The 13,879-nt window shown below is 39.4% G+C and overlaps 1 protein-coding gene across 4 annotated transcripts in view; it reads right to left on the reverse strand.

Annotated features, from left to right (window-relative positions):
• Nucleotides 1–1,174: 1,174 nt before the first annotated feature.
• The window catches only part of itsn2b (intersectin 2b), a 30,218-nt gene continuing 17,513 nt past the window's right edge, over nucleotides 1,175–13,879 (reverse strand). For all 4 annotated transcript variants that reach the window (XM_011492422.4, XM_078944582.1, XM_078944581.1 and 1 more), the window contains 19 exons: nucleotides 11,891–11,943; nucleotides 11,488–11,654; nucleotides 11,285–11,315; nucleotides 10,602–10,723; nucleotides 9,731–9,827; nucleotides 9,441–9,632; nucleotides 6,959–7,080; nucleotides 6,754–6,860; nucleotides 6,479–6,662; nucleotides 6,203–6,301; nucleotides 6,023–6,106; nucleotides 5,845–5,928; nucleotides 5,376–5,438; nucleotides 4,994–5,143; nucleotides 4,784–4,902; nucleotides 4,629–4,711; nucleotides 4,458–4,541; nucleotides 4,114–4,287; nucleotides 1,175–2,757 (listed from right to left, as the gene is read on the reverse strand). In XM_011492422.4, coding sequence (XP_011490724.1) covers nucleotides 2,609–2,757; nucleotides 4,114–4,287; nucleotides 4,458–4,541; nucleotides 4,629–4,711; nucleotides 4,784–4,902; nucleotides 4,994–5,143; nucleotides 5,376–5,438; nucleotides 5,845–5,928; nucleotides 6,023–6,106; nucleotides 6,203–6,301; nucleotides 6,479–6,662; nucleotides 6,754–6,860; nucleotides 6,959–7,080; nucleotides 9,441–9,632; nucleotides 9,731–9,827; nucleotides 10,602–10,723; nucleotides 11,285–11,315; nucleotides 11,488–11,654; nucleotides 11,891–11,943 — 2,164 coding nt within the window. In that variant the 3' untranslated portion in view covers nucleotides 1,175–2,608. The remainder of the gene's footprint in view (nucleotides 2,758–4,113; nucleotides 4,288–4,457; nucleotides 4,542–4,628; nucleotides 4,712–4,783; nucleotides 4,903–4,993; nucleotides 5,144–5,375; nucleotides 5,439–5,844; nucleotides 5,929–6,022; nucleotides 6,107–6,202; nucleotides 6,302–6,478; nucleotides 6,663–6,753; nucleotides 6,861–6,958; nucleotides 7,081–9,440; nucleotides 9,633–9,730; nucleotides 9,828–10,601; nucleotides 10,724–11,284; nucleotides 11,316–11,487; nucleotides 11,655–11,890; nucleotides 11,944–13,879) is intronic.

Below are 13,879 nucleotides of genomic sequence, written 5' to 3' on the forward strand. Positions count from 1 at the left end.
TGCACGTCTTTCCCTCCACACTCTCGTTCTGTGCCTCCATATGTGTTTACTTTCTGCTGTTCTCCTCTGGCTTTCACATTGCACTCCTCATTTGTTCCAAAGCACACAAATCTTCTGTCTGGATGTCTTAGTGAACTTACATCTTTGTACATTTATTTATGAACTCAAAGAGGAAGCGAGCTCCTAACTGACCTTCAGGCCCAGCCACAGTTCACACATCACGAAGCAGAAGTAGGACCACACAAGGTAACACACAAAAGCTATAATAATCACAAAGCAACATTTAAGGATGTTTTATATAGCTTTAAAGTTAAAAACCGGACTCTATGGGCGCTTTAACCCTATAAAACCTATTATATCAAATAATTGACAGAAAATGAATACACGAAAAAATGTTGGTATGTAAATTAATTATTTTTTTATTTTCATATGCAAAAATGTGGTTCCAGGGAAAAAAGCTCCTTATTAACCCACTGTCTCAAATATGAGACTCACATTTTTAACATAGTGTAACTCTATGAACTATCAACAAAATTTGCAGTCTTTCAACAGCAAGAAGTCATTAAAAATTACTTTTCCCACCAAGTGTTTTTTAATATTCATGGAAGCAGCCATTCTGGCATAAGCAGAAAAGCCCTTCTACTGCCCCTAGTGGAATTTTAAGTGTTTAAATGTTAAGAGACGAAAAATTTAACCTATGAAAAATACATTATTTAACATAATTTGTTACCAAAATATGAAAAAAATCTTTCAACCTAATTGTGGGGAAAGAGAGTTCCACGTAATTATTCAAATAAAATAGGATTAACTGATTTTTTTTGTTGGAAGTAGTGATTTCATCACATATGGCTGCTTTTTACCAAATTACTTCATTTTTCAATATCAAGACAATAAAACCAGTTAGTTCACTTCACCATCTTTAATTTCTTCTAATTAAATCAGATTAGGAGCAACATGGAGTTCATAGTGAGTTCAAACAGCAGGATAAGAGAGGCATAGCAAACAGCTGCAAAAAACAAATTATAAAACTTTGACATTAATTTAAAAAGAAATTAAGTTAGTCCAGTCTTCACAAAAAGTCTTGTTGAAGACAAATCAGCAATAAAACAGCAGGACTAAGAAAATAACTGGTAACTTCTGGCAGTAATAGTAAGACAGAAACAAAACAAAAAAGTCAAGTAAACGAGTTTTATTAGGTGAAATCACACATAAGGACAAACCTCAAAGATCCCCAACTGATTCTCCAAAATGACACAGCAGAAGCGCTCCAAACCTTTGGATAGTCGCACGCATAAATTAAAATAAATACAACACTCTTCTGGTTATAACCAGAGTTTGGTAGTTAGAAAAGAATCTGAATGAAGGACAAATGAGTAAAAACAAAGGCAGCGTATGTAAAACACAAATGTACACCCTAAAATCTGTGGACTTTATAATGCTGTGTTTATGAAGGACATTTTCAGAGGAAGCAGAGATGGAACTCAAAAAAACAAAAAAAAGAATAAAAAAAAATAGAGAGAGAAGCTGGAAGATGTTTTCACCTTGATCTTCTTGCTTTCCACTGAAATTACTTGGCCTTAAGGTGATCATTATCAAGCCACCTTTCTCCAATTAAATCAAACTACAGTATTTTAATAAAGGGGGAAGATTCATCCTCACCCCACTGCACTGCAAGGAAATGTCCTCAAATAGACTCCCAAAATGAGTAACATTCTATCTAAATTGTGAGCGGTATTGCTGAAGGGACACAGACTCGACTTAGAACAGCAGAGTTTCTTTTGTCGACAGTAGCAAGAGGACTTCAGAGTGGGGCTTTGAGCTTCTCCTGGTTGTCTGATTCATTCCACGCTGCTGTCCATCATTTGTCAACTACCGTTTGTAACACATTAATGCCAGCTTTGAGAGGACGGCATGAAGCCAAACAGCTTATGATCAATGATGGGCCAAAAAGCAGCCTCTCAAAAGCAGTCAGTCACCGTCTCCTTTGGTCAAAAGAAATATTAAAAAAACGTGAATAAGTCCATGGGCGAGGACAAACCGGCATCTTCAACATCAACATGCTGAATGGTCTTGGTTAAGAGAACTTGGCAAAGTTTGAATACCAACACCTGCGGTTGTGCAACAATCTTGCAGAAAGGTTGGGCTTTATTGTCACGATGCTTTAAGCTGAATTCATTCTTTGTCCTTTTGACCCACATTTAGCCTCCACCGTTTATGAGGACAGCAGTGCTTCCCTTTAAGCTCTCCATGCTGTCAAAATTGTGCAGATGCAAACTGCTGAACAGTTCCTTCTTTGCTTGAAACTGTTATGCAACTGTTGTGAATACAGCTGAATTTATTCATGTTGTGTAGGCTGAGAATATGAATGAAATCAGAAAAAAAACGTCTTTAGTACTAGGTATTAAGGCATTGCTTGTGAAACAGTGGGATGTGCTTCTCCTCAGAATCCTCATTGTTTAAGTGAATGGAACCTTTTTCGCTTGTTGATGTGAAAAATAAAAGCAGCCTTCCTGTTTGGAAATCAACCAGCCTTCCTATTTGGTTAATAGCCCCTATGTTGGTGCCCGTGTGGAGGACACAGTCTTTTGCGTTAGTTCAGCCCACGTGTCTATCGGCTGGCGTAAAGCTGTAGGTCGAGGCGGACCCACACTTCTCCTGTTGGAACCTCGTGCAGCAGGAGACGTCGTGTTACCGAACCCTTGTTCTCCATCTCTTTCTTTATGGTTGCCACGGGAATCTCCGTCCGGCCCAGGAACTCTAACAGGAGAAACAAAACAGAATTAAAACACATGATTATAAAATATAAAGTTAAATAGAACAAATGTACCAATCTATAAAGGATTCTATCAGATATGTGGAGAAACCATTCAAACTAATGCAGGCCCCATATTAGAAGGGAAAAATTTTATAATTTGAGCTTAAAATGGAATTTCTGAGTATTTTTTTCCTCAAATTGTTGTTAATCAGAAGCAGACAAAAAAGGCAGTTGGAAAAAACTTGTCGGTGTGGCATAAAAGCAATTACGGCAGGCCACAAGCTCCCTGCTTTGCTCCATTCTGATGCATCCACTTGTAGAAAAATGGATCCATGTACGTCTTTGTTCTGAGCGGACATCTGGATCAAAACTGTACGGCTGGATAGCTCCAATATTGTATGCCATTTTTGTTGCAGTGGTAATGTTAGGTTGGGGTTGTGAGGCCCTGTAAGTTAGCAGTAGAGTGTAAACCAGGGGTGTCCAAACGTTTTGCAAAGAAAGCCTGATTTGTGAGGTGAAAATGTGTGAGGGCCAACCAATGGGCCAGCATTCTTTAAATCCTTTTCTTAATATTAAATCCAAATGAACTAATAACATTTTCATTGCAATGGGATACTTTTTATTTCTTAAAATAAAACAGAAATAAAAGGTAAACACATTTTTTACCAAAATTGTAGGGAATTTCATATTTGATGACCAGAATTAAAATATAGAAAAAGTTTGTCTGGGAAAAAAATAAAAAATAAAAAATTTAAGTCTGGGTTCATATGAATGTTACATTTTATTTACAATTAAATGCTAACTGTAACGTTTTAAATTTAAATCGTATGAACATGGAAAATAACATAAATAGTTATCCTTAAAAAAAAATCTGTTCCTCTTGCTTGACCTTTAAGGCTCTGAAGGTCAAGCACCCACAGGTTGCAAGAGTGCAATCGCAATCAGGAAAGAGTACACACAGTCCTTAGAAAGTTCTGGGGGCTGCATGTTATTGATTTTATGACAGGAGCCCGAGGGCCGGTAGAAATTTGAATGTGGGCCACATTTGGTCCACGAGCCGGACTTTGGAGATGCCGGGTGTAAACAGATAGACGTTGGGGAGTAGAGGCGGGTTAATCCGTGCCAACGTTTCCACCCACAACTCAGAAGCAAATTTCTAATGAACTCCTGCCGCTCCGCAGAAACCATGCCCTTGAAAACGACAAGTTTTTTGATTATGCCTAAAAAGGGCATAACGAAAAATTAAAGATCACCGGAAACGCTTTTATAAAAAAATCAGAAGAAGATCAGATTGGGACTTTAAACAACACCACTGATGAAAATATGAGACACAGTAAAAAAGAGAAACTGCCACTGACCATCGGGGGAGAACTGGGCTCTGTCAGAGATGGTGATGCAGAGGACGTCCTGGTACAGGTCTTTGAGGTGAAACTGACACGAGAAATTCCACTTGGGGTTCAGAGTATCGTTGAGCGTTCTGGAGGTGAAGACCTGAGCTCCCACGTTCACTTCACAGTAAGGGTTACTTTTACCTGCAGGCATTTGAGAGAGTGGACATGCAAGAATGTCAGGAAAGTGTCACTGCAAGACTTACCTTTGGACGAAGCAAGAAAAAAAGATTCAGACAGTAGGTGATTGAAGCACCATCAATCATTGTGTCTGACTCAGAAAGCAGAGCTAAGTTAAAAACGCACAGACTCACCATTTGGCCTTGTTGCCTTGAGCTCAGTGGCCTCCAAGATTGTGACCAGAAGTCTACCGATGCCACTGACTTTTATGGATCGTCCTGCAAACAAACACGTCAACAGACACAAGTCAACAACTGCATTTGCTGCTTAATGCATGTTTGCAAAGACTAAAGTGGGAAACACACCTTGATAAGCCTTTTCCCTTTTTTTCAATTCAGTCTCAATAAATTCCTCAGACGCCGCTTTAATCTTCTGAACCCACGCCGTCCTGAACACGCACACAGAGCGTTGGCAAAACTGGCTTTACACCTGCTTCATCTGTCTACAGGTGTGTCCCTACCGTTCATTGATGTTTTCAGTCTTCAGTACGTAGACTCTGTCGATGTGAGTGATTTGGAAGGTGGGCTCATCACTGGAGGAATCAGAAATCTTGGCCAGAATTTCATTTAACAGAACCGGCTGTGGGAAAACAAGAGGCATCAGATGACAAGAAAAACAACCTAAATAAAACATGACTGAAGTGTGCGGATGGCGTCCGTCCTTCTCTTACTGGTTTGTACATCTTCAGCTGCACGTTGTTCCTGTTGCTGAACAGTTTGTCGGGCCCAGAGGAGGAGAACTGCTTTGCAGCGTGAGTTAGGAGCAGGAAGTCATTAAAAAGAAAAGCCCAGAGTTCCTTGTTGCTCTTTGCCTTGTACATCTGTAGGAGCACAACAGTGATGAAATGATGACATGAGTCTGCAACAACACATCTTTATCCTCCAAAAGAAAAGACAGTATATCATATCATATTTTACAAATGGATATTCATGTAGAACAAGATCAGAATATTACGTGAATGTCGTCCTATTATGATCGCTTTAACTTGAAAGGATTTTTCTATAAATCACTGCAGCTGTTCCCCGGTGTTTGATTGTTCTGTTGATACTCACTTTCCCACTGTGCAGCAGTTTCCGGGGCCCCAGACAGTTGGTGAGTGAGTTAAAGACCAAATTCTGCAAGAAAACACAATTTAAAATGGAATCCTTTAGAAACAGAAATGGTTTTAAAAGCAGTGGGCATCAACACTTATTTAGGTCACGGACCGGTTTGATGTCAGACTCACTGACTGGCCTGTATGAGGCTGATTTTTTTTTTCTTCTAAGCTTCAAGTTCCCTCAACTTTTGAGGTTTATCTTCAGCCTCTGTAAAATATCTGCAGCTGGTTTAAACTATATATGTACAATACATTTTATGTAGGAACCATTAAATAATTATCCAGATTTAGAAATAGATTCCAGTAGTGTCCCAAAATAAAACTTTCATCAGAATCAGATTACCGGTATAAATAAAACGGAAAAAAACTGGAACCGGTCCGTAGCCCAAATATTGGGACCCCTGGTTTGAAGGGAAAGCAGATACCTCAGCAGGACCATCACACTGAACATGATTCTGAATCCACTCCAGTCTGTCAGAGTTCTCCTTCTCCCTCACACCTTCGTTTACCTGCACAGAACAGTAAAATACAAAAATCCTCTGAGCTAAATTCTGACATACGTCTTAAAGGTCTGAAAATGTAAGAAAAACAAGGTTCAAAAACCTGCTGACAGAGTTCCTCGGCTCTCTCCAGAGCTTCTTTCAGAGGGCCTCGGTCAGCGTGGCCCTCTATGGTACTATCCAGGATCTACACACAGTTACAAATAAAAAATGAATCAAACCAACTTGACCTAGAGAGGGAAAGTTTGGGTCACATCCCAGACCATCAAACAGGATGGCTTACGTTTTTGATGTGCAGAGGGTAGCGGGTGATCCTCTGCATGGGTTTCAGCAGGAAGCTGGACAGCGGCATGCCTTTACATCTGTAGTCTGTGCCAAGTTTCTTTATCAGGACAAAAAAAAGGGTGAGTGTTACTTTATAGATTATACCTGGCAGATGTATTAATACAGAATAATAATAAAAAAAAAACTTTGACCTTCCAAGAGACAAAGCTGTGGATAATGTGCAGTCAAGTCATTCAGGTTTCTCTCGGTTGCATAACTTCCTCATAGTTCTCACCTTGAGGAATTCCTTAAAGTCGGGCTCGTTGTCGGTCCGGGTCTGCAGCAGTGAAGCTCCGTTGATCTGGCAGGAGCAAAAACTAATGTAGGGCTGCATGTGGGACAGCTCAGCGGCCAGAATGTCTCCAATCATCTGCACCGGCATGTTTTCCCCTGTTGTCTTCTTACGAACACGGAGAGCCCTGCTCACGCCACACAAGGAATTTACAGAAACATTATTCTGTGTTTTTAGAGAGTTTTAGTGATAATTGCTTGGACTTGTGTAACATTTACTTGACAAGTTTAGTGTTGCAGGCCAGAAGCTCTTTCCAGTTGACAAAGATCATGGCCATCTCAGAGTCAGTAAGCCTGCCCGACTCTGACATGGGTTTGTGGAAAACCTGCACACAGACAAACAGCACAGAATAAAGATGCAATCAGGTCCAAAGCTCCCCCTACACGCTCAAAAACATTTCGCATGAAGGCTTGTGCGACCTACCTCCAGGACAACCTGCAAGTCATCTACATATTTCTCTTCAGCATCCATCAGCTCATGGATGTAACCCTGTCGTTTTTTCTCTAAGGGGCTCAGAGAGTCCAGGCTGGTTTGGTCTGAACACCCTAAAGGGGTGAAGACGGGGAAAAAAGAGAAGAAAGAAATGGACTTTAAACCAGTGCAGCAACTTCAATGAAATCCCCACAGAGTGTTGAGAGAGACACCTCTGCACTGCCTCCTACTGGAGGTTATAGCAACCAGAAACAAAGGCAGGCCTATGCTGACAAGTTTGCATCAAGAAAACCGATAAAAGGAAGTTGAATGAAAAGGAAAAACAAAAATCCCTGAATAAACCCCCAGTACACAGTCAGACTTACCTAGAACAGACTCATCATCTGGCCTTTCAGAAGCTCCCACAGAAACAAACTCCTGCTCAGTCTCTGAGCTTTTTCTGTCCTCCCCCTCGTCTGCCTGCTCACCATCTCTGTCACTCCAAATGTTTAAAAAGTGAAATCTGCATTCCCAAGCCATTGCTTTTCTGCAGGGATGTGAGTTTTCTCTCAGTCTGACTTCTGTCTGGGTTATCTCTGTCTGCCTCTGTGCTGCTTTCTTCACAGAGCCCTCTAAATCTGTTTGTACCAAAACAGGAAGAGAGATGGGATCTTTCCTTTTTGCCCTTAAAGACTTGTTCAGAGTAAATACGGTGAAAATTTTCTTACTTTTTGGTGAAGTCTTAAATTATAAAAAAACAAAAAAAACAAAAAAGAACTGGTAAAAGTAAAGATTTGACCCATCCCAGGTGAGGGCTAAAATCCCTAAAAAAACCTCAAACACATGGACACTTTTGGGATGAGCGATTAAAAAAAAGGACAAAAATGTGTTTTTTGTTGAAATCATAGAAAAAAAAAAAACTAAATGCACACAAATTAAAGGGCTGACAAGAATAGAATAGAACAAAAACACAGAACATCCAAGTTCCCACTTATTTGCTTTCACTTTTATTTAAACGTCAGAACAGAAATGGTATTGAGTACAACAAAAACAGTCATACTATCTTCCACCACAAATTTGTTAAGTGCTACCTCAAACAAAACTCCTAATCTGTAAGTGACAGACCAAAAATGTACCCAGATGTCGTAAGGAAAAAAAAATGTCTGCACCCAAGCTTCATTTTCCTCCTTTATGTCTAGTATATTTATTTTTTGCAGTGTGCGTTCGACATTACCAGCAAACACTCACCCATGTTCTCTCCATAGTCATAAATCAATTTTTGCAGCACAAAGCAATCACAAAAGATAAAGTGCAACAACCTGATTTCATTGCCACCCATGAACACAAGGCTAAGGTCCAATGCAGGACTGCTCACCTCCAGAAGCAAACCCAGCCATGGCTTTAAAAGTGCAAGATAAACAGCTGGTGTCACATTATGCGACTAAAGTGAGCAGTTTTTAAACAAAATGGAAAAACGTTGCACCACTATGTGAGCATACAACACTTAACTTTGGCTTTTAAAGCTTCACATTTTAGCCGTTACTGTCTCATTTATTCAGCACAAAAAAACTCTTAACTGAGGATAATTAAATTAGCTTTTAAATTTCACAGAAACTGGTGGTTTCTCACCAAACAGCTTCTGCTTCCTCTAATTTCAAGAGTAAAGACAAATCTTCCTCCAGGATTCTTTAGAAATAAGTAAACTCACATAGATAATATCTGGGGAAAACACATGGACCTGCACTTTTGATTCTTTTTGCAGAAAACTAAAGATTTTTTTTCAAAAAGCTTGAAGTATTTGGCTGCACACAGGCAGAGCTACAAGGATACAAATGAGACCGTGAAATCCAAAACTAAACGGGAAAAAAAGAATTCTCTGGTGAAAAATGAAGAGTAGAACAAAGACAAGCCACAGAGAAACCCACTATCGCTCTGCTTCATGCACTTCTACTTCAAGTTCAGCCAAACAAACAGGAGAAAAAATAAAGAGGCACAGAGGATTTAGCATTTCGAAGAATCAGAAGAGAGGCACCAGGTTTCTTTCATCCATCAAATATTTCAATCAAAAAACAAAACTTCCCCCTTTATTATTATTTTCACCTATCCCTTTAAATAACATTAGCTGAAAGGGAGGGGTTAGAGAGAAGAGAGTCCAGAAACGCCACAGCATCAGAGCAGAGTGGGATAGTGGGTCTCTGAGGCCTGGTTGAGAGGGGAGGAGGAGGAGAAGGAGGAAGAGTCTTTTTACCACCCTGGAAAAAGAAAGAAACAGTAGAGCAATGAAAGAAAAAGTAAAGAATAAAACTACAAAACAGAAGGTTAAAATAGGCAGAGATTACTGTTCTACATGTGAACAACTGATAGAAGCAGCCGCCAGGGTTAGAAAGAGTAACAAAAAGCTTTGACTACTTAACACAGGCATTTAAAGCAAAACAAGAGAGACTGGCTTAAGCATGTGAAAAGTCCGTGCTACACGCTGCGTTGGTTCACTCACACTGCTGGCTGGGCTCAGTATCCAAAGTCATCTTAACGTAATTGGTGGGGAACAGGCCAGTGACCCCGTCTACTTCTCCTTTCCACCAATCAGGATCGTTCTTGTCTAAAACGTTGATCAGCTGTCCTTTTGAGAAGCTCATCTCATCCTTGTTGGCGGCTGTGTAGTCATACATGGCAATCACCTGGCAGACTGAAACAGACACGCCGTGTTATGATCGATCTATGCAAAGCTTTTGACCGTTTCAGTGTCGCGCCATTGTGCAACTGTAGGGGAGGAGCTTGTTATACCCGGCTGGGGAGCTGGTGTAGATTTGCCGCTGTTGGAACTCAGTACTTTAACATTACTGCAGTGGAACCATCCCTTCCGACGTTTCTTCCCACGCGCCTGCAGTCACAAAACAAGGTTATTTAGGTGCAAACAGTACAAACCCAGGACTGATGATATTCTATGAAAATTACAGTGCAGATGTCTTAATTTAAAGGACGACTTGAAGTGACCAAATATTTTGCTTTTTATTATCTATGAAAAAGAACTAAACTAGCTGTGTTAATACTGAGGAGGTGCTGTAGTATATATGAAGAGTGATGAAGCTAGAAAAGAAACTGGGTACAAAACTAAATAAATACATAAATAAAATAGTAAAGTTGACATAAAAATGAGAGTTCAAGTTGTTTTGATTTATACTGATTAGATCAATGTTAGGGTGGTGCAACAAATGCACAAAAAACAAGACCAGGAAAAAAAAACTGCTTTCAATGACTAACTTTAATGTTGGATAAAAATGTTTTCACAGTAGAGGGAAAAATAAGGAGGCAGGTGAAGGTAGGAACCTTTTTTAGTTTTTAAATAGAACAGGTATCCCCACCACCATTTATTCCATTTTTAACAGTCAATTTGTGATTGAAAACATTAACTTGGTTTTTCTGAGCTGCATGTCTATATGCTTTTCCCAGAGAGACTGTCACTAAACTTGTTTCGGTTCTACTGTAACTTTATATTTAGGTTGTTTTTCACCTGTTATCACTTTTACTGAGGAATTTACAGATAATCTTTTCTCTAACTTAAATATTAGTTTGTAGCAAACACTACATTCAAAGGAGTAAAAAGTCTAAGCTCGTTTCCCCAGAGTGAAATGAAGTGAATGAGTTCAACATCAACCTGAAGTTCTCCGAGCCACCAGCCAGACGGGTTCTTATGGAAAATGAGGATGAGTTGGCCAACCTCCAGGTTCAGCTGCTCAGGGACAGCAGAGGAATGGGCTTTGATCACCTGGGCAACCTCTGCACACAAACAAAAAGAACAGCCTTTCCATAATGCAGCAGATGCATAAATGTCACTTTTTGTTCCATTTTCTAGAGATAGGCAGACTGAACGTCATGAAAAAACAAACTACATTATTTTATTTGACAGGGAAGTAGACTTTTGTGATTCACAACCTTCTAGCAAAGTAACATGATAAAAGTTAATTTGTATAAAACTGGTCCTTTAGTGATTTTTGAGTTTTTTCTTTGAGAATACATACATACCCTTAAAAACAAACATTAAAACCGTATAATGATGTTAACAACATAAGTAAAAAAAAAGGTTTTGGACCTACAAACAGGAGATTTAGTTAATGCAAGAAAAGAAAAAGCTGTTTACAGTTGAAAAGCCGCAGCTTCAGGGAAATAATTACAGAAAGAGTTTGGGATGAATTTAAAGACTCCTCAACCAAATAAAATCTATCAGGCTGTGGTTCCAAGTCTTTGATCAGCTTTTATAGTTACCCCAAAAATATTAATGGTCAAACAGAAAAGGTTTAAACATTATTTATCATTGGGAATGTTTAAAAGAAAACTAACCTTGCTTTTTCTTTCCAGTTATGCTTGATGTCTGTGAAAAAAAAAAAACACAATAACAAAAATTGATGTTACTTATTAAATAGTTGTATTAATTTTACAGGAGCAAAACAAACTTATTCTGGAAGTCTTGTACATAGCAGTACAATCATTTTAGATGTGACAAGTCTGTTGTGTGTGCGTGAGTGCATGCTGGGTGTCCTTACATCGGCCTCTTTTGGCTTGACGTAGTTGTGGGGAAAGAGGCCGGTGCGATCTCCCGTTGAGCCGTTCCACCACTCTCCCTCCCTCTTGCTCACCAAGATCACGTCCCCCTCTGTGAAGGTCAGGTCGCCGGCCTGCGGGGACTTGTACGCATACAGCGCCACAAACTCTGGGAGCAGAGCACACCAGAACAAAACAGAGACATTGGTACGATGACTAAAGTCAAACTTCACTGATACAGACGTCAGACTGCAAGGACCACAAGGACAGGTCGCACCATCGCAACCACATGACATATTGTTCCATTTTAAAACAGAAAGTGTCATATGAGGCCAATTAAATATGTCACATGTATCAATACAGTAAAAAATATATGTGATGTAGTTCAATGCTTTAGCTGTTTACCCTCCAGCTGAAGACTGTCTGCAGAGTCTAAAGCATCGGCATGGGAGCTCTTCCTGTTGTGAACACAAACGGACAGATGGATTCAGACATTTCATGTCCTCACAGCCATCTAGCTGCTCAGATTACAGCGATAAAACTCAACATCATACTTAGTTGTTTTTTTTCTTAGTGAATGCTTGGCATTCTCAAGTCAAATAGCTGCAAACTTGGTTATCAGGAAATTAAGACACAGATCCTTCTCAAAACCTGCAGTCTATTTAACCTGGTTGCTCATAAATATGAGGGAGAGCATGAAGCTGCCCTCGATCAAAAGAGTAAATCACAAAGCTCCCTCCTACGGCTCGGATTCAACGCATTTGTGTAACGGTTTAATATTGTTTATACATAGCAGCATTGTTTACATTCACAGAGTTTCAAAACATGCATAAAATCAGCTGTTTATAAACCAAGTCATGTGGTTTTTGCTCCTAAACTGCAAAAAAAGCCCTGTGATCACTTAAATAAAAAGGTGATCAATGGTGCTAAAAAGGACAATGAATGATCTAAGTGTCAAATAAAAGAAGATAAAAAAGGATTTGAAGCAAAATTCTTGTCATTTATCAAAAATCTCCCAAAAGCAAAAAAAAAAGAAAAAAAGAGCCAGATTTGCAATTATACAATTGCCAAATGAGGCCTATTGGGCTAAATAAATAAGATTGAATTGAATGACTAAACGGTTGCTCACTTTAATTTAAAAATTAAAAAATTCACATGACAAGAAATACATGGAATCATTTGTGCAGCCTGACTTCCACACGTGTTTGCTGCATCATCACGTGGCAGCTGCAGGTTTCCACTCATTCACTACAGATCAAACCCTGTTACTGTTTCTTTATAGACCAATGAACCATTAACATTTTCAACAAAGCATGACATCAACAAATGGCTCCCGTGTGGCTGGTAGCTAAGCTCATAACTCCCTCAGAGAACGGGTCAAACGCAGAGAACCAATTACATTTTTGTAAAATACTAAAGTGATTGTGCTAACTAACAAAAAGTAAATAACAAAAAGAAGTCTAGTAGACACTTGATTACTGCTGGTTAGATGGAGGGATAGACAGACAGCTGAAGAATAAAAATGACTGAGGAGACATGTTTGTTTTCATTTGTTTCTCTTTTCCAAAATAAAATCCTAGATAGATCATTTGTTTAAATGTCTGTGTACAGCTAAAGTTGCTGTATTAATATTACAAATACATATTTATAAGTCCGGTATTAACTTTGGGAGGAGGTGTAAAAGAACAAAAACTATGAATCAAAAATATGTAACAGCAAAATGTAGCATTGACATAGGACAAGCTACTTTAAGTCTGGTTGACTTTTACATTTCTGATGAAGGAACTCAGGACGACCTCCAAAGAGACATGCAGGTACAGATTCTTCTCCAGGTCACAGTGCACACCTGAGAATCTAAAAAATGTAAAAAGGACCTAAACTTGTCTTTGTGTGTTCTGAAAAAATACCGGTCGGGTTCTGTTGTGACATATATAGTAACCCACCTCAGACCCACCCCTGCCCCCTCCTCTGGGCTGTCGATGTTGTTTTAGGCTGCGGCTTGTTTACCCGCCTGGCCAAAAGGCTGAGCTGTTGCGGTCACTTGAATCAAGGTGTGCAAAGTTATGCAACTGCGATTAAAATAAAGTAAACACAGGCTGCGCTGCAGGTGACAGCTGGAGCTCCTCCCACAGAGTTCAACGCACTGTAAAAATGGTTAGCCTCTTTAACATTTAACAGGCTTCAATAGGGTAGGGACTATAAAATGTTGTCTGGTTCACTTTGGAATATGGACCAGTCTGTACTTTTTGTACCATATTTAAAACACAGATTTCAGATTAATTAAAGGGCAGAACACTGAAATACCCTCGACCCATAAAGTTCATTTGTTTTTTAAAAGCAAAAGTACTACTCTGAAACACCCAAATCAATGCGACCTTTGGGGACAGCATCTCT

The sequence above is a fragment of the Oryzias latipes genome, chromosome 3, assembly GCF_053564925.1.
Source record: "Oryzias latipes strain Hd-rR chromosome 3, Olatipes_Hd-rR_3.1".
NCBI lineage: Eukaryota > Metazoa > Chordata > Actinopteri > Beloniformes > Adrianichthyidae > Oryzias > Oryzias latipes.